The sequence below is a fragment of the Lynx rufus genome, unplaced genomic scaffold, assembly GCF_022079265.1.
Source record: "Lynx rufus isolate CCGP_SWC_20201006 ecotype Redwood Valley unplaced genomic scaffold, mLynRuf1.p SCAF_25, whole genome shotgun sequence".
In the NCBI taxonomy this organism is placed as follows: domain Eukaryota; kingdom Metazoa; phylum Chordata; class Mammalia; order Carnivora; family Felidae; genus Lynx; species Lynx rufus.
Genome location: NW_025814840.1, coordinates 17516422 through 17544297, shown reverse-complemented (window position 1 = coordinate 17544297; position 27876 = coordinate 17516422). Strand labels below are relative to the sequence as shown.

Below are 27876 nucleotides of genomic sequence, written 5' to 3'. Positions count from 1 at the left end.
CTGTCACCGTGTCTTGAAGATAGCGACTTCCCCGTGTTTGCAGAATGAAAGACTTGGTCCATTTTCATCGTCAGAAAGGCAGAGGAGGTCTCAGATCTTTACGAAGTAGGCAATCAGTGCATTTGGTCTTGAATTTTTGTTCTTTGGAAAGGGAACTTTTGTTCTTTGGAAAGACAAGAAAAAGAAAAACTATATGCCACCTGACCTTTGAAGTACCCTCTCTATTCCCACCACGTGATTTCGGCCTGGTTTGCCGCTTGTGTTTAGTCATCATGAAGATTTAGTTGAATTTGGATTTGGGGTAAGAAATCAGTAGAAGTCGTGATGTAAAACTAAGGAAGCCGCAATTCCGAAACAAAACAGTCATTAGATTCGACAAGGCCAGTCTTGGTCCTGAAAATGCCGAGTTTCAAAGCTTTGCGAAGGCCTTTCCATAGTTTTCAGCATGGCAGAATTCACGTCGAAGCCTCGGAGGGTTGGGGAATCTAATCCGTGCGTTGGTAGGTCGTCATTTGCTTCAGGCACCTTTGTCCTGCTGGCCCTGACCTGCCCTCGCTCGGCTCCGGCCTCCAGGATTCCCCACTCTCGGTGCTTCCCTCGCACGTTCTGTTCTTTTTCCCTCGTGTCGCCCTCTGTATATGCCTTTTATATCTGTAGCGGCAGCAGCATGCAGGATCTGTCTTCCAGAGAATGTGGATTCGCTTTTCTCATTAGTCATCTGTTTCAGCTGTTAATCTTGTAGATGTAAGTTTTCTCTTTGGGGCTTTAAGTAGATATTTGCTTTGGGGATGAGGGGATCTTGTCATTTGATATTGCTTATATTCTGTGCATCTGTAGTTTTAAAATTCCCAGTTTTATTCTTCTCTTCTCCAGGTACCTTAATAGAGCTCGTTCTTAGCATGGCTGAAAGTATAGACTGCGAGGTGTGGAATTGGGTATGTGGGAAATAGACATGTTGTTGGCCCTCCCCAGCCCTCCTCCAACCGGCCAGTGATTTCTTACCAGTACTTAACTATAGTAAGATTGTTTGGTAGCCCTTGCTGGCCAGTAAGGCCTGGCTTCCTGGATAATCTATCTTTCCTGGCAATTTTTGCTAAGGAGGAAAATTAGGAAAGCTTTTATCTCTGTTTTCATTTTTTTTTTTTTTTAATTTTTTAAGTGTTTGTTTATTTTTGAGAGAGTGGGAGGCACAGAATCCGAAGCAGGCTCCAGGCTCTGAGCTGTCAGTACAGCGCCCGACGCAGGGCTCGAACTCACAAACCGCAAGATCATGACCTGAGCCGAAATCGGACGCTTAAGCGACGGAGCCGCCCGGGCGCCCCTTTTTTCTTTATTTTCAATACCCAATTTCATATCGCAATGTAGCTACAAAACTCCCAGTTTTGCCGAAATAAGATCGTATATTGGGGCACCTGGCTGGCTCACTCGGAGGAGCGTGTGACTCTTGGTCTCGGGGTCATGAGTTTGAGCCCCTCGTTGGTTGTGAAGATTACCTGAATAAAGACTTAAAAAAAGACCATATATTGAATTGCTGGCCATTGTTAAAGAAAGTTATCTTAAAACTGAGCATTCAGTGAGATAGTATTTACCTAGGAGTTATTTTTGTGTCTTTAAGTGCAAGAGAAAACTTGAGCAATCTGCCTTATTTATTTACTTATATATTTAAGCCCTACTATCACAGCACTTCCTGTATGCTAGGCACAAGCCTAAATGCTTTACAAATATTAACCCATTTGAAGATGCTCTGATCTCCATCCTGTCATCTCAATTTAAAGGTGAAGAAAACAAAACAGAGGGTAAAAGGCCCACCATTTGAACCCAGGTACTCTGGCTCCTGAGTGAATGCTTTCATCTCAGTGTTGCCTCTCATCTGAGTCTGTGAATTAGAAATCCAGAGTCTAGACTTTTGCTTAAAAAAAAAAAAAGGCAAAATAAAGCATGGATACACAAGAAAACACGACTGTGACAAGTTTTTTTGCATCAGGGTTTGGAATCAAGATTTTACATGGAATAGTCATAGAATTTGAGAACTGAAGGTAATCTTAGAGATAGCTTAATCTTCACGAAGCTGTTAGTAACTGGCAAATTAGCATGATTTACAGGGCTTTAGAGCTTAGTGGTATTTTTTTTTTAATTTTTTTTTTTCAACGTTTTTTATTTTATTTTTGGGACAGAGAGAGACAGAGCATGAACGGGGGAGGGGCAGAGAGAGAGGGAGACACAGAATCGGAAACAGGCTCCAGGCTCCGAGCCATCAGCCCAGAGCCCGACGCGGGGCTCGAACTCACGGACCGCGAGATCGTGACCTGGCTGATGTCGGACGCTTAACCGACTGCGCCACCCAGGCGCCCCAGAGCTTAGTGGTATTAAGATTCAATGCAAAGAGGGGCGCCTGGGTGGCTCAGTTAAGTGTCTGACTTCAGCACAGGTCATGATCTCGTACTTTGTGGGTCCAAGCCCATGTCAGGCTCTGTGCTGACAGCTCAGAGCCTGGAGCCTGCTTTGGATTCCGTGTCTCCCTCTCTCTCTCTCTCTCTCTGCACCCCCCCACTCATGTTCTGTCTCTGTTTCTCTCAAAAAAAAAAAAAAGATGAGGAAACATTAAAAAAAGACTGCACGCGAAGATCGCTTTTCTTGTGTTATTAGACTACTTCTTTTCCAAGATAGAGTGTAAATATGATAGCCTGCTTCCAGGGAGAAATCCTGCCAAGGCAATTCGATGTAGTAGTTTTGCCTTATCCTTGACACTAGCTTGCTCTCCTATGTGATAAATACAGGAGTCAGAATACAGAGGGCGTTCAGGTTCAAGGTGAGACTGGGATCAAGGAGTAAAATAGAAGTTGAAGGCTATAAACAAGCTAACTGACGTACAGTTTTTTAAAAAGGTGGAAGTAAGTTTTAGGCTGAGGAACTTTGAGTTAAAATACCACTGTAGAATTTTGCCCTTTGTAAATAGGAGGGTGCCATGTATCTGACTGAAGTGTTGCTGTTTCTTACAGTGAAAAAGGCAACAGTGTTCCTGGATATGATTTTTTGGTGAATTCTGTCTGGCCAGAAATAGTACGAGGATTAGAAGAAAAACTGCCTTCGCTTTTTAATCCTGGAAATCCCGATGCATTTCACGAGGTACTTTTCCTCCATCATCCTGATTCTCGAAGATATTAACCAGAGGCTTGAGAAAAATCATGCTTTCTGCACAGACTTCGTTCTGTGCTTTGTTAAAAATAAAAATCTGAGTTTGTGAGTGAACATTTCCTTAAAATACACAAAATGTTTCATCCAAGTAGTAGTCTCTGATACTGTTGGGACTATATACTATAATTTTAAAATGCAGGGTAAGATTCAGCCTAGGTACCAATGTGACAAGATGTGTATGCACATCATTTTCTCGCTTTTTCAAAAAGATCCTCGAGACCATTAAAAGCCAGTCCCTTTGCAGTGGTTTTCTATGGAAAATTAGGTTTGCAAATGTGTACGGTATAATTTTAAAGGAAAACAGGGTATTGATTGGATTTTAAAATCCTCATTAATTTGTAGTGTATAGAGGCAGACGGTAAGGTGTGGTGAGCCTGGGGCCTGCTGGCCTTCAAAACAGACGAGAAGACACATTTGGAGCCATAGTGTCACAGAAATACCACTTCCCTGTTCCGACTAACTGTGCGACGTGACAGTATGCTGAATCGTGTGATCACGTGCTATCGTTTTCAGTGAGTCGTGTGACAGTGATTTTTATTATTTGAAAACAGTAGGGCTTTTAAAAATAGACCCCAGAAGCAGAATGATACAGTGGTCTTAAGCATTCACCATTTAAGACCCTTTACGTTTTGCTGTCCTCTGGAGTTGTGCTGGTCACGTTATGCTCAGGAGATGTTTCAGCTCAGAAAGGAAACTTTCTCGCAGAACTTTGACTTCAGAATTCTAAGCCAGTCCTTAACGTGGCTGGGTCTGTTTCCAGTGAGCACAGCGTCGGTCAGTTCCTTTCACAAAATGCTTTCAGCTTTCAGTCTTGCTGTGACGTGCTTCTCGTGAGGAGAGAAATATCTCGTGTTCCTTTAGCGTCTCGTCGTGTGCAGAGGTCTGTCTACTTTTATCCCCAAAGGATGAATAATACCTTGGTCTCAACTCCTCAACACCTCGCCCAACCAGTTGAAAGAAATGAAAAGCCTGTAGTGTTGAGTGAACTAAAATTCCTGCCCAAGCGCAGACGTGAGGAAGTTTCGGTGAATGGTTGGGTGACCCAGAAGGATATGGAGTGTCCACACATGTTCCCTGTAGAGCCTGGGCCCTGGGGGGGGGGGGGGCGGGGGGACCAGAGGACCCACGGAGGAATGCGCATTTCCGACAGCTGCGGTTCTGCTCTGCTGACCAACCAGGGTGCTGTTTGCTCTATTTCTCAGCTTTGTCTTTGGGTAAATTCCCTGTGAGCCTGAATAGAAGAGGAAGCGTCATCCTCCAAATGATAATAACAGTAGTTAACCTGGGAGGGTACTTTTGTGGGTCACGTTAAAGAATACAGTTTTAGGCACAGCGCGCGGGTGATGAATGTTAAGTAAGTTTCAGCCACGGCTCTTCATGGTGTCGGTAGCTTCCCGTCCGTTTTTGTGCTGTCTGGTCTATGGAGATCATGTGATGGCTCACCTGCCTTTTAAAAATGTTCTACTTTTAATGTTCTTTCCTTTTAAAAATGTTCTACTCCTTCCTCTGGAGTGGCAGTGACAATTATACCACTTAATTTACTGGCTCTTCCAGTTCCAGTGGACGAGGTTAGGGGTGCCGAGAATACGAGAGCTGTCGTTTGCAGAGCACTGGGTTTCCAGGGAGGCTTGCCGCGTAAAACCTCGAGCGTGTCACCGACCCGCTTTGGGCAGTACCGAATTTTCAAGTCAGGACCTCGGACGGGCGACCCCTTTCAGGTCTCTGTCAGTTCCGGAAGCTACGAGTCAGAGCTTCTCCTTCTTTATCTTGATTACAGTTTTCCCTGTATGTGCTCGTTCCTGGTTAGTTTCCTCACAGTGAAAATTCCGCCTGTTCTTATTTTAGAAATACACCGTAAGCATGGATTTTGTAAGAGCATTTGAACAGCAGTGTGGAACACAGGCCAGCGTGAGGAGATTAAGAGCACATCCCGCCTATCACAGCTTCAGTAATAAGTGGAACTTGCCTGTTTATTTTCAAATAAGGTCAGTGATTTATTCCTCCCCCCCCCCCCCCCCCAGCCTTCTGAAATGGGACTAGAATACCAGGTCAGGGTGTTGCCTCCAGGAAACAGTCCTCGGAGATGATCGTGCTGTTCCTTGGGAAGCAAGATCAAAAGTGGGAACGTGCAAGAAGTGTCGTCATTGCCGGCGTTCTGGTTGGCATGACAGAAAAACCATTTGGTAATTAAAGGGCTGAGGACCCCGGCCTCGGACCGAGGTGGGCCCCGCGCCCAGCTCCGTCCTCCTGCGCTCCGTCCGCGGCAGCCTGTCCGTTTTGCCCTTCTCCCCACCCGCCTTCGTCAGGCAGCAGGCCCGGCCCACGTGGGTCTGTTGTTGGCTTCTCTGTGCTGGTTTTTCCCTGAGAGTGGGGAGAAGCGTATTCTTCGCAGCCGGTTCCGTCAGTCGGTTTATGAGAATCCTAGTTATTATTTTGGCCGTCTCTGACATCTTTTAGATGTCTTTGACATCTGTGACATTTGTTCTCTCTGTTCTGGAAAATGGTGACACTTCTAACAGATGTCGTGACGATACCGCGTACGTAAATAAGTGCTTTCATAAACTGGGGACATTTAGGATAAACTCTTAGCAACATATGTTCTGTTAGAAAAACAGACGAAAACAGCCATTTTTGCAGAGTGTCTTGAACGAGGTCATGGTAAGTTCCTTCATCGAATGACATTAACTAGAGCGTTTTAGTTAGGAAGGTCTGGAAAGAGTTGCAGGCTTTTTGTTGAAATCGCTGAGTGCTTTCATTCATTACGATGCAGTCCTTTTCCCTAGAGTTCTGGGGGGAAATTACAGAGGGGGAAATATGTTAAGGATTAGGTCCCTTGATTATAATTGCTTGCCGTGATTGAGAATGTATGTAATCATCTTCTGATAATGAAATCACAGCTATCAGAACGTTAGTGAGGCGCCCTTGCTCGTACCACACTGTATTTTATGCTTAATTTTGCCAGCGTGACATCACCACGGAGCTTGTCTCTCAGTAGGAAATGAAGGATTTGTTCTTCTAAGGTGTTCATGGACTGCACTGGGAGTGGTTGTTGCAGGGTAATGAAGATCAACCCAGGGCAGGAAGCCCTTTTGATGCAGGAGCGGAATTTAAAACAGTGAAGTATTCTTTCATAGTATAAGACTGCAATAGAGGGGCGCCTGCGTGGCTTAGTCGTTTCAGGCCCAACTTTTAATACCAGCTTAGGTCGTGTTTCCGGGGTCATAGGATCGAGCCCCGCATCAGGCTCAGCGGTGAGCATGGAGCCTACTTAAGATTCTCTCTCTCTCTCTCTCTCTCTCTCTCTCTCTCTCTCTCTCTGCCTCTCTGCCCTTCTCCCCTGCTTGTGCCCTTTCTCTCTAAAAATAAAAATAAAAAAAATAAAATTGGGGACTAACGTGTATGTATGTATGTACATATGTATGCGTGTGTATATATATGACCGCAGTGGAGAAGAAATGTCTAGCATTTCTTCTGTGGTCCGGGTGTGGAGTTAGATTGCTTTAGATGTCCAATACTGTCACATCACGTAGTCCCGCCTGCTGCCTCCAAACTCCTCTTCCTAGTCATTTCCCCAGATCCCGTGACCCCACCCTTGGGGATCCTGCACTGTCGTCCCCCTCCTCGCCCCTCCCCCCCCCCCCGGACTTGCCCCCCAGGAGCTCTGGTGGCTGTTTCGGGGCGTGCTCTGGGCTCGCCAGGCCGGACGCCACAGCGACAGCACACCCTCCCCTCAGCCGCCTCTCACAGGGCCGGCAGCCGAGCTGGGTTTAAAGTCAGCCAGTTCCCTGAATGATTTTGTACGTCCACCAGATTTTAACAGTAAGCAATCAAAAGGATCGGTGAGCCTTTCTCTGTAAACCATTTTACTTAAAATTTGTGAAATTTGTAAAACATCATGTCTGAGTTGCGAAGTGTGGAACTTGTATTCACTTATGTTTGTTTTTCCATTAAAAAAAAAATAAGTTCAAGTAATACTTTGTGGGACTGCCCTATTGATTTTTACCAGGCGTCACATTGTTTACTCTGAGTGACGACCAGAAGTTCCACAAACATGACTAGGGTCAGAGTTACACTGTGAGGGGATTCACTTCAGGGCCATTTAAAGGAGGCCCAAAACCCGTGGGGTGGCATACTTTGACATGTTCGTAGGGAGGAACGTGAACATTGCTCTCTTGGGAACAGGCTTACGCCACTGGTCTGACGGTAAACCTGTATCCCGTCATCCTAGGAACCGAGGTGGCCCTTCCAGCCAGCGCCATCCGGGGGTGCACTTGAACCCCTCACTGTTCCCGATGCCCTGCCTGGCCTTCATGTCACTTGTTCCTGTAGGCATAGTAGAAAGCAGGTTTAGGGGCGCTTGGGGGGGGGGGCTCCGTCAGTTAAGCGTCCCACTATTGATTTAAGCTCAGGTCATGATCTCGCCGTTCATGAGATGACAGCACGGAGCCTGCTTGGGATTCTCTGTCTTCCTCTCTCTCTGCCCCTCCTCTGCTCACGCTCGCTCTCAGAATGAATGGACAAACTTCAAAAACAAGGAAAAAGGTTTACAATTCAGTTTCTCACAGGAAGAAAGTAAATGCAAGTATGACCCAGTGGTCTCCAGTGCAGTGAGCCGGTGGCTCCGCAGAGACTGGGCTCAGTCCCTGAAATGCCGTAGGCTAAGTTCTCCGCCATCTTTAATTGAAGTCTTTCTAGAATATTGTATACACCCGGAACATTCACTGTAGATGTATTGCATTCAGTACATGCTGAACATAATATATCTCCTCCTAGCGATGTGGGCTTTCTGCAGCATCGACGTGCTTTCCCTTTGCCCCGAGTACGCGTGTGTGTGGAGTAGACGTGTGCCCCGCGACGCTTCGGATACTACGGGGCAGAGATTGCAACGCCCGGCAGTGTTACCTTCACCGCTTTTATTTTTACGGAAGCGCTTTGCGGTGATTGCGTACCTGTGGCATGCGTGGAGGGATAGGTCTAGAGGCCTCCCCCAAACCCAGATTTCAGAGTGTAGAAACATCCTGTCTGGGGTCACCTCTGTTACAGATACCCTAGCAAGTGCCGTGGGCATCACACGCGTGTTTACGAACTCCAGCGCGGCTTCTCAAGGGTCCCCAAGGTGGCCTCTCCCTTTTTGCTGTTTTCCAAGAACGACAACACCTCACCTTAGTCCTGGAAGTTAACTGCCCAGCAGAGCTGCGCGAGGGGCTGCTGCCGGGCTCCCGGCTGGGGAGGCACAGCTCTGCCAAGTGACCTGGGCAGTTTTACTTTGATGGGTCTTCCAGCGTGGTTGCACGGTCAGATGGCTGTGTCGAGGCTGCGACATAGCACCCGTGCCGCTCACTGGCAGGTTCCCCTGGGCAGTAGGAGGGGGCTTCCTTCCCCAAGGGAAAGCAACCAGCTCTCGCAGTTCGGGGCGGCCCGGGGTCTGGGGCTCTGGGCCGTGTTGCACGTTCATGGAGGGCACGGCCGCTGCTCTTGGTCTGACGTGCTGTTCCTTTCACCCTCCAGACAGATTCCTTAAGCTCAGGCTCTGAACTGCTTTGAAAAAAATTTGTACTATAAAAAACCCAAAAGGCTCAGGGAAATTAATCTTCAGCGGGTGTCAGCATGTGTTGCCAGCAAGGGAACTAGCAGGTGACGGGTGTGCTGGGGAAGGTCCGACGGCGGAGGTTCCGTAGTTGGGACCCGATGCCACGTGCGCAGCTTGTTTCCAAAACACAGCGTTTTCATGTCACACAGCCCTGAAAACGTGCCCACGCAGTTACTAAAACGGAATTCTGTGACGGGAGAAGGCGCTGCCTGGTGGGCCAGCTGACAACCCAGGAGGACTGACCCGGGAGGCGGGGGCCGGACAGCACGGGAGGCTGGGCAGCAGTGTGAACAGCACACGCAGCGGGCTTTTGTAATGTTCACCGGCTGCTCGCGGTGACTTTTCTCAAACTGCAAACAGATCTGGAGTCCAGCCTTCCCATTCCTTACTTTAGAAACGTTTCCTTTTTTCCCTACGGCAGCGTGAGTCGAGGTGGATCGGAGATCCCGAGGTCTTGTGGCCGCGAGGCGACGACACCGAGTACAGCCACGTGGGCCTGGCCTGACACGGGCATCTTGATGGCGGTCTAACCGGGTGGTTTGTTTAGTTCGAAAAACACGGGGTTGGTTGTGATTCCAATCAGCCGCAGATAACAGAGAAGCCCTGCCTGACGGTGGCTTAATCGGGAGAAATTCCTTGCTCAGTTGAAAACAGTGGGAGAATGGGCTTCCTGGGGCCGGCCAGCATCTGTAAGGGTGTCTTTGGGACGCTCTTCGGGACAAGCCAGCGGAGGAAGTGAGAACGGGGAGGTAAAGGCATGCAGCAGCAGCATAAACCCCAATCTGTGCTCTTGTTTTTCTCTCAGATTTAGAGAGATCGCAGGATCCTTAGAAGCAGCACTTACAGCTGGGTTGGAGGACGCTCCAGGTAATTTCCGTAAAGCGATCAATGGCGGATGTCACGCAAGGGGTTAGTTAAGCTCAGCGCTTACCTAAGCCTTCGTTTTCTGAGGGTACTTTCACCTTCTGTCGCGCAGTAGGTGAAAACGTAGCTTAAAAACACAGCTCAACCTCTTTTTTTTTTTTTTCTAAAATGCTAAAAGTATATTTTTTGGTCCATAAAGCTTCTTTCCTTATAGAGAGGATCAAAAGAACGGACTATTACGCAGCCATAAAAAAAAGAACAAAATCTTGCCGTTTGCAACGACACGGAGGGAGCTAGAGAGTGTACTCCTAAGTGAAATAAGGCACTTGGACAAAGAGAAATACAATGTAATTTCACTCATAGGGTGGAATTTTAGAAACGAGACAAATGGACAAAGAAAAAAAACGAAACAAACCAAAAAACACAAGACTCTCAGATAGAACAAACTGGTGGTCACCGGAGGGGAGGGGGGTGGGGCGGAGCAGGGGTGAAGTAGGGGATGGAGACAAAGAGCACACGTATCTCGAGCACCGAGCGATGTATGGAAGTGTTGAATCACTATGTTGTACACCTGAGACTAGTACAACACTGTATGTTGACTCCACTGGAATTAAAATAAGATTGAAAATAAATGCTTTAAGAACGTAAGAAGCAGACCTCAGTTTTGTTTCTGAATATAACCTGTCACGGGGGATTAGCCCCTGGTGATCAGCGCTTTTTATAGAAAACTGGATTCCGTCCGTTTTCCTCCCAGGCTAAGGTAAAGCGTCAGGATGGCCCTTCCCTCCTGGGGGATGATTTACAACTGGGGCTCCTGCCTCAGGCCTCCTGAGCCCTCGGCCCCAGTCCTGGGACACTGGGCAGGTGACGGTGGGTCGTGGGTTGCAGACAGGTTTGGTTTCCTTAACAGCCTCATTGATCTTGTGTCATGTAGTCACTCCCGGTGGCCACTCACGTAACGCACGGCTGTTTCGATGGCCACACGGGTCTCTAGGCCACTCCCACTTAAGTTTCTGCTCCCTTCTGTGTAGCTAAGTCAGCCTGACTGCACCGTTTTAGGCTCCGAGGTGGTTTTCCGTCTGTCTTTGCAAAACCTGGTCCTGTGTGATCGACTTCCTGTATGTAGCGAGTTCCGGTAGAGGAACGGAAGAGCAGACAAACGAAACTGGACAAACTCAGAATTGTAGTTGAGATGCTTGCAGGGGACCACTCCAGCTTGGGTTTGTGGATTTGGTACAAAATACCTGTTGACAAGTGATTTCCGAATGCCATTGATGTTCAATCTCAAACATCCGGAAGGGGGAATTGTGTAAAATTAGAAAAACGCACTGCCTCAAAAGATGAAACAGCATGGATTATGGCCGCGTTCTTCACTCTTGAATTAAGCATCGGAACTATTAGAATTTAGCTGGGAATTGCCTGAGATTCTTTACGTGTCTGTCTGTTTCTCTAGCTGGCAGTTCGTTTTGCCTTTTGGCTTCTCACAGAACATGGAGCAGCCTTCAGAGGTGCTGGTCAGATGAGATGTTCTTGCCGGTGCTGGCGCATCGTCTGTGGAGGCTCACGCTGCAGATTTTGGCTCGGTACTCCGTGTTTGTCAGCGAGGTGAGGGCTGGCCGCGTAGCTCGTCCGGAATCACGACCATTGGGAATTAAGGGGGGGGGGGGGCATCTCGGTGGCTCATTCAGTGGAGCGTCCGACTCCGGCTCAGGTCACGATCTCGCGCTTTGTGGGTCCAAGCCCCGCGTCGGGCTCCGTGCTGACAACTCAGAGCCTGGAACCTGCTTCGGATTCTGTGTCTCCCTCTCTCTGCCCCTCCCCCCCTTGCACTCTGTCTCCCTTTTAAAAATAAGTAAACATTGTTGGGGCGCCTGGGTGGCGCAGTCGGTTAAGCGTCCGACTTCAGCCAGGTCACGATCTCGCGGTCCGTGAGTTCGAGCCCCGCGTCGGGCTCTGGGCTGATGGCTCAGAGCCTGGAGCCTGTTTCCGATTCTGTGTCTCCCTCTCTTTCTGCCCCTCCCCCGTTCATGCTCTGTCTCTCTCTGTCCCAAAAATAAATAAACGTTGAAAAATTAAAAAAAAAAAATAAGTAAACATTGTTAAAAAATATTAAAAAAGAATTAAAGAGGGACACGTGGGTGGCTCAGGTAAGCATCTGACCCTTGATTTCGGCTCAGGTCATGATCTCACAGTTGGTGGGTTCAAACCCCGTCAGTCAGGCTCTGCTCTGATGGCACAGAGCCTGCTTGAGATTCTCTCTCCCTCTCTCTCTCTGCCCGCCCTCGCTCATGTGCACACTTTCTCTCAAAAATAACTATTAAAAAAAAAAAATTAAAGATACCTTAAAGCTAAATACGCGAAGACTCTTAAAGGCCAGGCTGTCATGAGAGGTCATTTGGAAGACAACAATCGACTCATTTCTCAAGTCTGTATCCAGTATTTGTTTCCTTTTTCTTGCCACCGTTGCCTGTATGGGTGGGTGTCTATTATCCCATTGTCCGTGCTTCCTCTTGTGGAAAAGCACTGTCCCGACAAGCTCATTTTCCCATCTCAAAGCCAGAATCTTCGAGATGCCTCGAAATTAAGACAGAGATGCTCATTTTAATGAAAATGAGTAGAAATAAAAACATACGCATTTTAATCATATTTGGAAGTTTTAAAAAATCGTATGATCATCTGGACTAAAAGGTAATAAAATTAATTAACCTTCCCTTCATTTCAGAATACCCTCCTTTTCTCCTTGTCGAGTAGTTGACTCTCTTAAGTATCCGCATGCCTGTGAAGATGGATCAGGTGTCGCGCACACAGCCGTAGCGGTGATCGTACGGGTCAGCCCTGAGCACCCAGGCAGGCCCCGCCCCAGCGTCTCGTGCTCAGAGAGGCCCTGCCCCCTCCTGGACAGTCGCAGGGGACAGACAGACATGCAGCCTGTTCACTGTGCGTGATGAGTATGAAAATGGGCCTAGGCGTGCGTAAGTTGTCAGGAAGGAAGGTGTGACAAAGCCTCAGCTATCAGAAGGAATGCAATCTTGAGTTGGAGAGGAGAGCCCGGTTTGTCTTGCAGGGTCTTCTAACGGAAGGAGCACTGGCTTTCATGGCAGACAGACTGAGGTTCTGCCCCCTTTTTTTTTTTTTTTCAAGTTTATTCTGAGAAAGAACGCAAGTAGGGGAGGGGCAGAGAGAGAGAGAGAATCCCAAGCAGGCTCTGCACCGACACGGGGCGCGAACTCATGAACCGTGAGATCAGGACCTGAGCTGAAATCGAGGTGGCCGCCTAACCTCCTGAGCCACCCAGGCGCCCCCAGGTTCTGCCACTTTGAAATTTTGTGGCCTTGGGAGACTTAGCTCTAGGGGTCCCAGATGCTTCACCTGTGAAATGGCAAAACGGTTTCCATACGTGAGCAGTAAAAAGGGATCTGTTGACCAGCAGATTGTTGACGGAAGTGCCTGGCGGATTCTGGGAGCTCGGTGGAAGCTAGTTCTCTTTTTCCCTTCTGCCTTCCTCTGCTCAGAAGGGTTCTTTTTTTTTTTTTTTTCAATTTTTTTAAGTTTATTTACTTATTTTGAGAGAGACAGAGACAGCACAAGTGGGGGAGGAGGCGGGGCAGAGAGAGAGCGAGAGAGAAACCCAAGCAGGCTCCGTGGTGTCAGCTTAGAGCCCAATGTGGGGCTGAAACTCAACGAAATGTGAGGTCATGACCTGAGCTGAAACTGAGAGTCGGACGCTCAACCGACTGAGCCACCCAGGCGCCCCCCCCAAGTTTATTTACTTTGAGAGCAGAAGGGTTCTTAACAGACCACCCTGTCCACCAAGCGGTTTCTGAAGACCCCTTGTGCAGTTGATTCCGGGGAGGCAGCGGGGTTGATGTGATTCTTCAGTTAGGCCTGAGTAGGCTGGGTCCTACATTCTTACCAGCCGGTAATTCTCAGGTCTCTAATAAATTATGTTGCCTCACGTGTTCATTATTCCGTTTTTTCCTTATGCCGGAGGTACTTCTCTTTGATTTTTCCCTTGTAACAAATCATTATGCAAGTAACACTTTTGTTGATACTATTTGAAACATGGTGAAGTTTGGATTGTGCTTTTTTTATCCTTATTAATTAATTATAATTAACATTACATAAATTTACCGGGCAAACCTGGTAAATGATTTACCTAGTTGAGCTAATGAATTTTTTTGTAACTGTGATATTCCAGAAATTAATTTTCGTTTCGTTTAGGGACCTGTTTTGTTTTCTGCCTGTTACTTTTAATCACCAGAAAGTAGACACGAGCTTAAGGAGGACAAATGTCCGTGGGGTTGTAGTTTGGCTTTGTTTCTCCTTGTTGTTCTTTCGTTGGTAAACTTTTACTGAATACTTTGCAGATGGTGGGCCACAAAACTTAATGCTCAGGTATGTGGCAGGTGGAAAAGTAGTTAATCGTTGAAACGGTTTTTCAGCTTTTACTCAGGCCCATCTCTAATGAAAGTGCCAAGGATATTAAAAAGCCTTTGGTAACTGGTGGCAAAGACCCTTCAGTTACCCAGGGAAACAGTGAAGACCAAGCAAGTGGCCCCGCGGAAACAAGGCCCGTGGCTTCCATTTCCAGTACGCAGCTTATATATGTGGTCGCCGACCTGGACAAGCTTCAGGAGCAGGTAGGCCTGTGTCCCGGAGAAGTCCAGGGGCTCGGTTCGGTGTTTTCGTAGAAAGTGACATGTGCGAGGGTCTGACCCCATATGGCCTCATGGGGCTTGGAATCGTGGGGCCCAGGGCCTCCCGGAGAGCACAGGTTCGCCCGCGCTCCGAGCGGTCTCTCCAGCTTTCCCCCGCGGGGGGGCTCTCTGCCTGCTTGCTTGTCGGTCTAGTCTCATATTTTGTGAACCGGGGGGGGGTCTCTGCTGCCTTTTCAGTGTTCCCGTCACAAGTGACGAGTGAGCCATGCCCCACTGTTCACTAGCTCTGCGTTTTGGCATGATCACTGGCGGGTTGGATTTTAATGGGTTGTACCCCCACTTGACCACGTATTTCCTGGCAACAGTTAGCCTTCGCGTGTACTTTGAAAGTGAACTGTGAAAACTTCTCCCCCTGTTTTCTCTGGGGATGTCCATGTTTGGGGCCTTTATCATTAGCAGGGCTTTGTGGGCCGAATTTGTGTTTGAGTGCTCTGATACGTGAGTCTGTTTTCCGCTGGTCTTTGTTTGGTATCGGGGAAAGCCACAGAATAGAAAATGGTTTTGCTTCTTCCCTGGGCCTGTCAATAGCCGGGGACTGCTGTTCCCCGTGTTGCTGGATTCTGTTTTAGTGAAAGCGTTAAGAATTTTGCTTTCTTCTGATGAAAACTATAGGAAGTCTTGAGTTTAGTTTCATTTTTCATTAATAGTATTTTAGAGTTTATAGGTGCAAGTTCAATTGCCTCTTCCTTTGATTTATAAAAAGTAACTGAATATATAAAGTGCATATATTTATTTCAGCTTCCAGAACTCTTGGAAACAATCAAGCCAAAACTTGAAATGATTGGCTTTAAGAATTTTTCTTCTATCTCAGGTAAAAATGAATCTTTAGACTCAGCACATCTCTGAATAAGAAATAATTTAAAATAAAACTTTAGAGCCTGTAGCATATATTTAAACTACCATTTTCTTTTCTAGTTGTCAATCCTTGGTTGTTTCTATATTCTGTTCTGTGATGATAACTTCTCTAGATGAGATATTTTGTTTAATTCTAATAAGTTGATTTGATTCGGCTTATTGTTGTACACTCTGTAAATACTGTGACAGTGTCTAAAATAAAATTCGCACCCGGGCCTCAGTAAGTGGCTAAACTCAGTCTCTGTGTCTGGACAGCAGCCCTGGAGGACTCCCAGACGTCTCTGTCCGCCTGTGCTCCTGCCTTGAGTGACAGGATCATCCAAGACTTAAGTGAGTCTTGCTTCGGCTACCTGAAGAGTGCCCTAGAGGTCCCCAGGCTCTACCGAAGAACCAATAAGGTCAGCACTGTTCCCTGGAACGCCTTTTGAGGTGGGGAAATACATGACAGGAAGGCCACAGAGGCAGGGGGTTGTTGAGCGAGACCCCGAAATGAGTCCACAGGGGTAGCCCAAGGCAGGCCTGCCCAGCCTCCTCCCGAGAAGCCTTATCTGTGAGAAGGGGACTCTGCAGGTGGATGGTCAGCTGCTTTGGTAATTGGACTCACACAGCATGGCCTCTTCCCGGATTCCCTTGGCCTTCAGGAAAGATGGTAGTAATTTGAAAAGAACGCGTTTTAACAGATACATATATTTAATGTTTTTTATTTATTTCTGAGACAGAGAGAGCGTGAGCAGGGGAGGGGCAGAGAGAGAGAGAGGGAGACACAGAATCCAAAGCAGGCCCCAGGCTCTGAGCTGTCAGCACAGAGCCCGACGCGGGGCTCAAACTCACAAACCGTGAGATCGTGACCTGAGCCGAACTTGGACGCTCAACCGACTGAGCCACCCAGGCACCCCTTAACAAAATATTTTTAACTCCTATGCTTTGATTCTTGTATTTGGAAAAAATTGAATCGACCTTGCTTCCTTCATATCGTCCTAACAAGTGCCTGCTTTCTGCTGTTCTGTAACTCGAAAAGATTCCAAAAGCTGCATCAGGAATATGAAAAGCATCTCTGAGATGAAAAGGGTGTGGGCACACTGGGGTTTAAAATCGAATTCCCCCGTTGTCTCATTTGGCAGAAAGGCGACTTGGGGAATTCGTTTCGACCAGAGCTGTCGTTTCCGTTCCTGCGCCCTTCTTTCTGTGCATTTATACGCACCTTTCCTTCTTGCTACATCTCGCTTAATTTTCCATCGAATTTTCTTTTTTCTCCAGTTGTAGAATTGGGTGTCAGGCAGTTTAGCACCAAAGTGATTTGCAGGACCTGTTGTTTTGGGGCGGGCGGTCTCTGTGTGCCGAACACGGGCGTCTTGCCCCCACCCCCCCACCCCCCGCCTGCGTGACTCGGTGCTCTGGAGGCAGTGAGTTCTCAGCGGAGGTGGACAGAGTCTCCCTTGTGGCTCTTCTTTTCCTTTTCCCAAAATCTGTGGCATGCAGTAGGATTACAGCTTCCAGCAAGAGGACTTTGCCACCTGATTTTCCCTTTCTGGTCTGCCTTGAAGCTCCCACTTCAGAGCGGGAGAGAGAGACCTCCTCTGTATTCCTAGATACATTCATTTTCTTTGTGGAAGCTACCAGCTTTCCCGTCTGGGGTATTGACCGAGTGCTTGCGGGCCAGATCCGGTGCGCTGGCGGTCAGATGCTCTCGTTTGCTCTTCTCCAGAGTAGGCACCAGTGTCCTTGTTTGCAGACGAAGAAGCTAAAACAGAACAAATTACTCGCCGTAGATCCTTGCGTCTCACTCTGTCGACCAGCAGCGTTAGCATGACCTGGTGGGAGTCCGTTAGAAATGCACGGCCTCAAACACGGCTCTCCCGGCCCCCGTAACTGCGCACTGCAGTACTTGTTCTCTCTGTCCTTTTCTCTCTCTCTCCCTCTCTCTCTCTCTGGCTCTAAACATTATTTTCCCTTGCTGTACTCTTCCTGACCCCTCCTGTTCTCAGATATCTTTCGGGAGACAACCTTAGTGTCACTATTGGGGAGGGATGGGGTTCGTTCATGTCTCCAAACTGACACATTAGTAACATCCTTCCGAACTTTGAATAACTCTTTTTTTTTTTTCCTATACATTTTTTTTCAACCCCTACCGTCATTACTCCAGGAAGTGCCAACCACAGCCTCCTCTTACGTGGACAGTGCCCTGAAGCCATTTCGCCAGCTTCAGAGTGGGCACAAGGATAAGCTGAGACAGGCAGTAATCCGACAGTGGTTAGAAGGCGCCCTCTCTGAGAGCACTCATAAGTAAGTACCTTAGAAGTAGGCCATCCCAGACTTGCTTAGGGAAGCCCCGAGTCAGAGACCGCAGAGGCCATCGGAGGGTGGCACGTGGCTTGTTGACGACGTCAGATGGCCGCGTCGCTGGACGAGTCGGGTGCAGGCACTCACACCTGAGTTGGTGGCTGAGCTGCTCTGGCCCCACCCACCCCCTGCCCCCCTGCACCCGGAGTGCGATGGGCCACCTGCCCCCCAGCCGCCCGGGGTTCCCCTGGCCCCGCACCTCCTGGGTCAAGTACTTCTTGGGGGCGCAGGCACATCCCACTCCCCCGGCACGCCCAGCTTTTGGTGTGCAGGGTGCGTTTCACGCGGCCCTCTTTCTGCAAGGCCAGGCACATGTTTTCCTGTAAGATCCGCTCTCTCCTGTGTCCACAGTGGCTCTGCTCGCGCCAGATAATCGAAAGCGCAGACTGGCGAGACCACTGCAGCCAAGGAAGAGAAAACACACGTTCTGAAGCCTGATTGTAACTGATAAGCGTTCAGTATCTAAAACCCTGCAACCCGTGAAAATCTCAGGAGGTCTTCGGGATCCCTTTGGTCGAATGTCTCTTCATTTCTCATTCAATAGACTTTTCCCCAAATGCCGGCATTGAGTTATGTCAAAAGCATCTTACTCAATTTTGCTATTGGATTTTGTTTATTTTCTGATGGTACTTGATTTATTTCAATTACTTCTGAGTTCAGGAACATTTGTGGGTTAATTTAGAACATAACAGTGAATTAGAGTCTTGTTTTTGTGGGCAAATATATACCAAGCACCAAGTAGCCAGCTTGTAAACAAAGTTTTGAAATACAACTCCTTTATAATTTGCAAATTATATTGAGAGCACCGTGAAGGTAATTAGTGTTATTTAAAAATTTGAAAGCTTTCTGTTCTTAAGATGAACTGTTCCTAGAACCGACCGTAAATGAATCTGTTACTTGCACTTGGGGAATGAGCTCCAGCTGTTGTCCCCTTCGAGTAGGAAAGATCATTTGGCCTTTGATGTTCTCTTGTTGGTGTCCGGGACGAAAATTGTAAACAGAGTCCACGTGTGTATTTCATAAGTTCTGAGGGATTGTGATGCTAGGGTGTCAAGGCACCTTTTTTTCAGTCTTAAGAAACATTGGTAAGTTCACCATGGCCGATTTCTTTTATTGGAAATGAGTGTTGGTCTTACGAATCTCTTCTGTTGGCCCACCAAGCCAGTTGGTCTGGGGATGCACGCTAGCCCCTCGGTCTCACCAGTAAGCGTGTCTTGTGCCCAAGGTACTACGAAACCGTGTCCGACGTTCTGAACTCGGTGAAGAAAATGGAGGAGAGCCTGAAGCGGCTGAAACAAGCCAGGAAAACCACTCCCGCCAACCCCGTCGGTCCCGGTGGCGGCATGAGTGACGACGACAAAATCAGGCTGCAGCTGGCCTTGGACGTTGAGTACTTGGGAGAGCAGGTAACCGCCGAGCCGTCGTCAGGTGCCTCACCTGAGCCCGGGCGTGCTGCCGAGGGCGGGCGTGTCCTCCCGGGGCTGGAGGGTGGGGTCAGGGCCCCAGAATACTTGAGGGGAAAGGATGTGCGTAACGAATACCGGAAATTGACCAACTGGTCTTTGGTGCAGTTGGCATCCACTTGGCTCACGGAGCCCACTCGAGGGGCAGCTCCCAGACAGAGGCGGCGTCCTTTCTGTCCACCGCCGGGGAAGTGCCTGACACGTAGTCAGGCGGTTAGAATAAGTAGAGAAGCATTAGCCCGTGGATCTCTCAGTGTGGCCCCTGAGAGGTCGTCTAAGCCTGACCTCTTTGCTTCCCTGGCCGAGTCTCCTCTGTTCCCATAAAACACAGGTTTTGGAGTCCCAGCAGGCGCAGGAGCATTGCTGGACATGGTGTCACTTAGGAGGCAGACGTGGGTTGCGTGCCAGGCCTCTCTTCACACAGGTGACTCATTCAAGGATCAGGAAACTTCTCTCGTTCTTGAGAAGCTGGCTTTCTAAACTGTTTAGGGTCCCCGTATAGCACACACCCTCCAGGAAGATCTTGCAGCTGGAGGAGAATTTCCATCCGGAAGTGCTTGCTTTTCTAGCTGACTGAGGACTCTTGCACGTCAGGGTCCTCCCTGGAGATCTAAATTCTGCTGCTTTGATGTGAATTTAGAGATCTATCCCGGCGGAAGTCCATTGCCCTATTTCTCTCTCTCATAAGAGAAACTTGCAGTCCTTTTACAAACCAGACAATCTGGTAAAGAAATATGAAGAACAAAGAAGCCAGAGAAAGGGGGGGGGGGTGCAGGAAAAGAGACGGCACTCCTTGGTCGCCAGCCCCCAGGACGAACGGCAGCACGTCGACAGATGCTAAATGCTTGGTGTGGGTTTTTCCAGATTTTCCTGTGCGTGTGTGCGCGTGTGTGTTGCCGTTAACAAAAGCGGGCACGTGGTTTGTCACGACTCAGTTACCACGGCAATCCACGGTAGTTGCTCTGCCACAGCAACCACAGTCCATCAGATTCTAAGAAAATCTGTCGATGACCCGTGAAGACATTAAGTGCTCAGGCCAGCGCTTTTGTGAAAACTCTCCACTTAAAAAATAGTTCGCTTGGTGATTTCTTTTCGTGCGCCTCCTTTGCAGGCCACAAAAGGGGCTCTTCCCCTGGCAAGAGCCTGATCTGATGGACTGAGATAAATGAACATACTGGCGTCTTTGAATGCGCAGGGTTTAACCCCCAAAAGCGAAGCTCTGCAATAAGCAGATCCTTCCTGTGAAGGGAGAAGGCTCTGCCAGCCTTTGGGGAGCTGCCCTTTTCAGATTCCAGGGAGGATGGGGGTGACATCCCGTGTGTTCTTTATGAGGCTCTTTTTTTTTTCGCGCTCAGCTCACACCGCGGTGCCTTTATCCGCTCTCGTGGCCTTTGCAGATACAAAAGATGGGCCTGGCGACAAAGGACATAAAGAGCTTCCCGGCCCTCGCCGAGCTGGTTGCCGCCACCAAGGACCAGGCAACGGCAGAGCAGCCGTGAGCATCTTGGAAGAGCCCGCGGCGGGGGGAAAGCTGGACGTGGAGCCCGAGGGGAAGAAAGTGGCTCTGTCCTCGGGCCCAGTCTCCGCGGCCAAGAAGTGCTTCCACGGCGCCCGGCGTCTCGAGCAACACGCCAGGGCAGCTTCTCTCCGCACACTGGGGTCTCCTTTCGCCCAGGACAGAACACAGAAGCCTTTTTCCGTTGTATGGAAGATAGTTTTTAAGACACTTGAAACTTTCTACTCTAGTTTACAGAGCAAATTATTTTATTTTTATTGTAAATCTTAGCGCGGAAGAGCTGATTTCTAAAATACGACTAAGGTGAATATATACGTAGGACTCTGGAAAGCTGGGCCCGGGCCCCGACCCCGCTGTCGGAAGCGCCCGCCCGTCGGGGGTGGGGGGCGACCGTGTCGGATGGCTCCCCCTCCTCCGCCGGGAAAGCCGGTGCGCGCGGTGACGCCTCGTGACGCCCTGAGAGAGGCGGCAAGGGGCGCCCCCTCCGTTCTCCCCCGGGTGCTCAGCGAGAGTCCTCCTGGTCACGCTGTCCCGGCAGGAGCTGGAACCTGTAGGAAGATGCATTTCCTGAATAAAAGAAGTGTCTGCCAGAAGCACGTGGGCTCGTGTTTGTGAATCCGGTGCGGGTTGAGTGCTCTGGCCGGGGGGTGGCGTGTCGGGCACGTTTCCTCGAGGGCACCTGCCTCTCGCTCTCCTCAGCGGGTCCTCCTCCTGCAGGTGTGGGAAGCGACAAGGCCGCGGCCCTCGTGTCGGGAGGGACAGGCTGCGGGGAGGTTGGGAAGAGGTAGGCTCCCGAGACGGGCCGCCGAGGCAGGGGCGCTTCTCCCTCGAGCCTGCGTTTCATTGCATCTCCGTCTCCTGGCCCGGAGGTCAGCTCCAGGGAGAGCAAGGAAAAGGGTAAGCGATCGGCAATCAAGAAAGCAGATCCGGGCGCTAGCAGAGATTTTGTCTGTATGTGTGTGAGCGCAGTGATGAGGCAGCGCGGGGAAATAGGGAGCGTGAGAGGAACCCCCGTAAAAGCGGTGAGAGCAGCGACTTCGGGCGCGTGTCCTCCCCGCCCCTGCGGCCGTGCGGCCCCGCGAGCGTTCGGGGCTTGCACGCTGGGCCTGCCTGTGCTCCCCTGGAGAGCCGGTGCCCCAGCCTCAGCACCGAGCCCTGCCCCGGCTGGAGCGGGACTGACGGGTCGGTACTGGGAGTCCAGTCAGACCCCGGCCCGTGGGCGCGAGAGCAGAAGGGATTTGGCATCAGGCTTGGACCTCGCGGTGCTGGGCTCGTAGGCGGCAGGGGGCAGGGGGCAGTCAGGAAGGAAGCTGGATGTGAAGTGAGAGAGGGCAAGGCCGACCTGGAGCCAGCGGGGATAGATTGGCACCCACGTTTATCTCTTGCCGCCCCCACCCGCGTCCCCCAAGTTCGGCGATGGGCCTGCAGAAGTTGAGCTCGCGCGCCTGGCCCAGGATTTGAGGGAGGTCCAGCAGGGCCGGCGCGTCGTGCCGGGAGCCGTGTGAGCCACTCGGTGGCTGGGCCTGCGGGAGCTTCTGAGTGCAGACATGCCCTTGTGGGCAAGGCAGACCTCCCACCTTGCCCAGCAGGGAGCTCTGGGAGCTCTGGGAGTGGAGACCCAGCCCTGCCAGGGTGACGAGACCTGACTACCTGCCGGTGGTCCCCCGGTTTAGCCACATGGCTGAGCGCCTCCCTCCAGCCCGACGCTGGTCAACGGTAGCCCCAGTGTTTCCTTTCTCCTTGACTGCTCTTCCTCGTTTGTTTCAAAACGTGGTTGACAAAGATACAGTGTATTAGCCCCTCCAACTCCAGCCGGCTTATCCCCATTATGGAGACGAGGAAACGGAAATTCAGGAGTTAAAATAGTTAAGAAATGGAATTTAAATCCAGGGAAGATGGTTCCAGAGTCCAGGTTGCTCAGCAGCAGGTAATGCTCCCTCCTTGATACGAGCATCGGAACAGAGGGGCTGATCAGGCAGGGTTGGGGCCCAGGGCATCCATTTCCCGGACACCTGTCAAGCCCCAGGCTCGGCCTGGGTTCAGTAATCCCACATTTCTGGGCTTGTTCTGGGCGACGCCCGTGGTGTCCCACTCCTGTTTCCAGGCTGAAGAAACAAGAACCTTTAGTAAAAAGCAGAACGTTCCAGAACACTTATCCCTGGCTCCCCAGAACGTTTCCTTCATTTAACGTGTGTTTTCTGAGCTTTGCCTTGAAGAGTCATAATGGAACAAAGTTTATGAAGACGAATAATACATTTTTACAGTAAAACTGTAATATTGTTTTACTTTATAGCCTACAGAATCTAAAAGTCTCAAGCAGAGGAGTCTTTCTGGCCAACTGGTCATGTGGTGCCAGGGAGGCAGGGGATGAGTGGGTGGGGGTGCTCCACACAGTCCTCAGGGACCCAGGCTGCCTGCGAGGCGCCACCTCCATCCTGTGGCTTCCGTGTCCCCCCCCCCCCCGGGGGTCACTTCCTGTTAGTTCCCTGTGGCTGTTGTAACAAATTACTGCAAACGGGATGGCTGAAAACGACAGAATTCTCTTCCCTCCTGGTTCTGGAGGCGGAGTCCAAATCAGGTGTCGGCTGGGCCACACTTCCTCTCCCCGTTGCCCGTCCCACTTCTCGTGGCTCGAGGTGTCCCTCGGCTCATGATGGCACAACTCGGCCTCGGCCTCGGCCTTCGCGCGGCCTCCTGCTCTTCTCCGTGTCTCCTCCTCTGTCTCCTACAGGAGCACTGCCGTTGGATTTAGGACCCACCTGCGTAATCCGGGAGGCTCTCGTCGTGAGATCCCCAACTTAATCGCATTTGCAGAGGTCCTTTTGCCCAGTAAGCTCACATGCACAGATTCCAGGGGCCGGCATGTGTGCGGACCTTTTTGGGGGCCCACCATTTTGGCCTCTGCTGCAGCCAACCAGGAAAGGAAAAGCACATGAGGGCCACCCGGGGGCCGCGGCCCCGCCGGGGAGAGCTCCGCACGCTCCAGGGGCTGGAAATGGGTCTAGTTGTGTGTCCAGGAAGAAGAGAAAAAAAGCAGATTTTAGAGCTTCTTCAGTTACACACCCCGGTGTCCTGTTGGGGGTCTTTGCCAGTATTTCTTTGCAGCTCCCTGGAACTACTCTGTGGAGTTGCCCTGTGAGAGCCACTCAGCCACGAACCTGCCTGTGGAAAAGGGGGCCCCTGGGTCTGCATGCCTCGCGGGCTAAGGCAGGGCAGCCCCAGACCTCCGGCACGGAGGAGGCCAGCGTCGAGCTTTAAGGACAGCAGCCGCCCTGGCGGTGTGATAATGGGCGTCCACATGACCCTCCCATTGACCTTCCCGCTCAAGTTCATGTTTCAGAACCGGAGAATGGTGCCGAACTTCAGATGTCGAGCTAACGGTAGAGTCTATTTTTTTTTTTTTTAAATTAATGTTTTTATTTATTTGGAGAGACAGAGCAGGAACAGGGGAGGCACAGAGAGAGAGGGAGACACGGGATCCGAAGCGGGCCCCGGGCTCCGAGCTGTCAGCACAGAGCCCGACGCGGGGCTCGAGCCCGCAGACCGTGAGATCGTGACCTGAGCGGAAGTCGGACGCTCAACCGACGGAGCCACCCAGGCGCCCCGAGCTAACGGTGGATTCTGAAGCAAGGCCTGTTGGGGGTTCTTACCTGAAGGCACCATTCACGTTATTAGCGCGTGGCATCCTCACCCGTGAGAGAGACCTCTCCTCGTCAGCCACCAGACATCCCAGATGGAGCCTCCACCATCTGAGAGGACGCCGGCCTCTCCTGGTCCTCCTCCCACCACCTCAGGTTAGGCAGCTGTGAAGGAGACGCTGTCTTTGGCCCGGGCGAGCCTTCCCGGCACTGCCCACCCCTCTTGAAGAGCTGTCGGGCGTCCTGTCGGATGGCGGCAAAGGCCGGTCTGGACCAAGGGAAGTCACACCTTCCCGTGACTTTGAGAAATGCCTCCACGCGCCACTCGCCCCGTCGCCCCTGTCACACGGAGTCCCAGAACAATCCAGATTCTCCTCTTTCCCTCGCTCTCGTCAATGTTGGACTGAAATGTGTTCTTGATCTTTGGGGTGGCGTTTTGATTGTGAAGTAACCCAGTAACGAGGACCTGAATCTCTGTCCCACCTTAAACAACTGAACACCAAGGCAAGCGTCTGAAACGGCACCGTGCGGACGCTGGACAAGAGCAGTGTAGGATCCCAGAGAGAAGGGAAACAAGGTGGGCTGTGTGTGGACAGTGTCCAGGCCCGGGCACAGGGGGACCCGGAGCCGGTGACTCTGATGTGAGAGAGTCTGGAGTGGGGAGGCGGCGGGGGTGGGAGGGGGGGTGGGGGGAGAGTGGGGCAAGGAGTCTAGACCTTGGGGGGCAGAGTATGGAGAGGAAGGTGGCTCACTTTGTATAGCCGGGTGCTGGTTAGCCGCTGGTGGGGCAGGAGGCTGTCAAGGTGAGGAAAGCAGTCCTAGAAAGGAGCGGCTAGAATCATCCTCCAGGCTCAGGGGACCCCGGCGTGTTCCCGCTGGCAGGATGGAAAGGCTCTGACAGTGGCCGCAAGTGGCGCCCTCAGAAGGATCGGCCTCAGGAGCGGCACCAGATTGGCCTAAACCAAAGGCTGGTCTGGACCCGCTTAACAAAGCTTCACAGCGAGCCTCAGAGGGTAACTTTGCAGGTAACTCCACGGAAGCGTAGAGTGACATGGAATGTAGGGAGGTGGGCTGTGGGACCCGCCCCCCCCCCCCCCCCCCGCCAAGTGTTGCGAGTCACTGACATTCACCACCCGCGGTGTTTGTGAGAGCCTCTCAGAGGCACCCAGAACGTCTGCTCGTCCTGCAGCTTTAAAAACCACATGGCGAGCCTGTGTCCACACAAAAACCTGCACACGGATCACTGCCCACCCCCCCACCCCCCCGCCCCAAATTGGAAACAACCAAGTTTTCTTTCATGGACAGATAAATAAACGGTCCATCCGGACAATGGGATGTCGTTCCGTCCTGAAAAGAAATGAAAACATCTGGGGGAATCTTAAACGCATATTGCTAAGAGAGAGAGAGGCCAATCCGAAAAGGCTGCGCGTAGATCCTAGCTCTACGGCCTTCTGGAAGAGGCAAAGTTACGGAGACCGAGAAAGACGAGTGGTGGCAGGAGTTGTGGGGGATGAACAGGTGGGGCACACAGGATTTTTAGGACACTGGACGTCTAACCTATCATTAGCATATGGGAACTACTGTGTGCTCGGTTTTGCCGGGAGCCTAAAACTGCGCTAAAAAAAGCGAATTCTATCAGGAACCAAACAGACAAACCAACCCACACGGGATGGTCCTCAAGTCCAAAACCTGTCCCAAACCTTCAGTACGTGTTTCGGTGCCTAGAATTTTTCAGATTTTAGAAAGGCAAAGTGGTTTGCATCCTGCGTGCCATGTGGCGACCCAGCGGGCTCCGGAACAGCACCTGGGGGTCACCCACGCCGGTGTCTCTGCAGCAAGGAGAGGACGCTTCACACTCGAAGCTTCTGAAGCAGGATTGTCCTCGGCAGCCTCGTGTCTGTTCAGGTTGGGGGTTGCCGCGCGGATCCGGCAAAAGTCGTGTTCAGGTCCTGAACTCCGTACAGGCTCGGGATCTGGTGAGCGTCCTGGGTGGGTGGGCCGTGGGAAGCTCTAGGTCCTGAGCAGAAACCTGAGGCCGGAGGGGACGGGAGCTGCCGAATCATTCCCCGGCCCTCCAGGGAAGCGCTTTGCAAGCCCAGGACGACTTGGAACTTAGTGAGGAAAGATTTCGGAGAAACAGACCCCCGCCCCCCAGAATTAACACAGTGGTGTTAAGTAATCTGCCAAACGGTGGCGTTTTGTATCCTGGTAACATCCTGACCCACTTCCCAGTTTATAAAAGAGCCGAGGACAGAGAACAGCAGGGGGTCGTTGGCAACCGGGTACTGGGTACTCCTAGCAACTGCTCCAGCCCCAGCAGCCGGCTCGGTGGGAGAAATGGGAGAAATGCGCTCGCCCCGGCCAGTCGCTTTCTGAAACGAAGTTAGGACGCACCGTGTTCTGTTCCCCCAGCCGCAGCGGGACGGTGCTGTCTCAGGTCACTGGGGACGACTTCAAAACCACGGTGCACGAATCAGGAGGACGTCGGTGGTGGCGCCTGGGGCTCCGTGCTGGCCCTGGGCACCTCACAAGTGTGTGTCCGCGCGGAGAGGGAGGTGCTGGGATGGGGTGGGAGGAACGGCTCTGAACCCATAGCGCGCGCACAGATGGACCGTTTCTCGTTTGTGGTCTTGTTAGGTACTCACGGGAGGAACCGCCACGGCTCCGGTTCAGATCGATGACGTGGCATCCCCCTGAGAGCGGGAATCCAAGAGGGGGCGCTGCCGGTTGTGGCCCCGGCTCTTCTCGAAGCCTGTGGCTGGGAGCGCAGATTCCGGGCTGGCCTCAACCCTGACCCGAAAGTCTAGTGTGCGTTCCTGGGCTCCCGGTGACAATGCAGATGCTGAGGATGGGGTCTGGATGGGGCTGGGTGGCGCCAAGGGCCACATGGAGTCATGAGACTCTGATTGTGCTTATTACTTCTTTAGAGAGAGAGAGAGAGAGCGTGTGGGCAAGAGGAGCAGAGGGAGAGAATCCCAAGCAGGCTCCATGCTCAATGTGGAGCTCGATCCCACGACCCTGGGATCATGGCCCAAGTCAAAATCAAGAGTGGGACGCTCAACCCACTGAGCCATCCCGGCGCCCTGGGTCGTGACTCTCTGACGCGCTCCTGCTTCCTCAACTTCCAGTTCCCCCCCCAGAGACCTGGCATCCAGTGGCCGTTTCCAAAAGCCCAAACCAGCGAGGAATCGGATGCCAGCTGCTGCCCCCCCCCCCCCCCGCTGGACCTCTGAGAAGAGAGACCCAGGGAGGGCAGAGCGTGATGGGAGGTAAACCCAGGTGAAAGCGGGGCTGGGCCGGGGGGCTGGGGGGACAGAGTCCCTGCCAGCAGTGAACAGGGGGACCCCCATCGACACCCACAGTTCGACAGGACTCCTGGACTGCTGCCTATTCAAAGCGACCAAACAAAGCACGGTGCTGTTGCTGTGTCTGTCCCGCCGGGGCCCTTGTCGCTCAGCCTGACACCGGGTGAGGTACTGATGTTTGCGGGGAAACTCTTGCCCGGGCTCATTCGCTGCGCATTAGAGCCTCAAAGCAGCCGTCCATAGCTGTGTGCCATGCGGCGGGGGTCCCTGTGCGGTCAGGGAGCAGAGGCTGATCTGGGGAAGGGGAGGCGGGTCTCCAGGCACTGAGATCTTCACCCGCAGCTTCAAAGGCAGGGAGGGGTTTGCGAACTCGAGGCCCCCCCCAGAAGCTT

At 51.3% G+C, this 27876-nt stretch overlaps 1 protein-coding gene across 5 annotated transcripts in view; it reads left to right on the top strand.

Moving 5' to 3' along the window:
- Window positions 1-21134, top strand: part of COG2 (component of oligomeric golgi complex 2) — a 46364-nt gene extending 25230 nt beyond the window's left edge. For 3 of the 5 annotated variants that reach the window (XM_047088646.1, XM_047088643.1, XM_047088648.1), the window contains 10 exons: window positions 3000-3126; window positions 5041-5180; window positions 9591-9652; window positions 11103-11254; window positions 14092-14289; window positions 15106-15178; window positions 15478-15620; window positions 17366-17505; window positions 18788-18968; window positions 20423-21134. In XM_047088646.1, coding sequence (XP_046944602.1) covers window positions 3000-3126; window positions 5041-5180; window positions 9591-9652; window positions 11103-11254; window positions 14092-14289; window positions 15106-15178; window positions 15478-15620; window positions 17366-17505; window positions 18788-18968; window positions 20423-20524 — 1318 coding nt within the window. In that variant the 3' untranslated portion in view covers window positions 20525-21134. The remainder of the gene's footprint in view (window positions 1-2999; window positions 3127-5040; window positions 5181-9590; window positions 9653-11102; window positions 11255-14091; window positions 14290-15105; window positions 15179-15477; window positions 15621-17365; window positions 17506-18787; window positions 18969-20422) is intronic. The other 2 variants (XM_047088645.1, XM_047088647.1) reach the window with 2 other exon arrangements.
- The last annotated feature ends 6742 nt before the right edge of the window (window positions 21135-27876 follow it).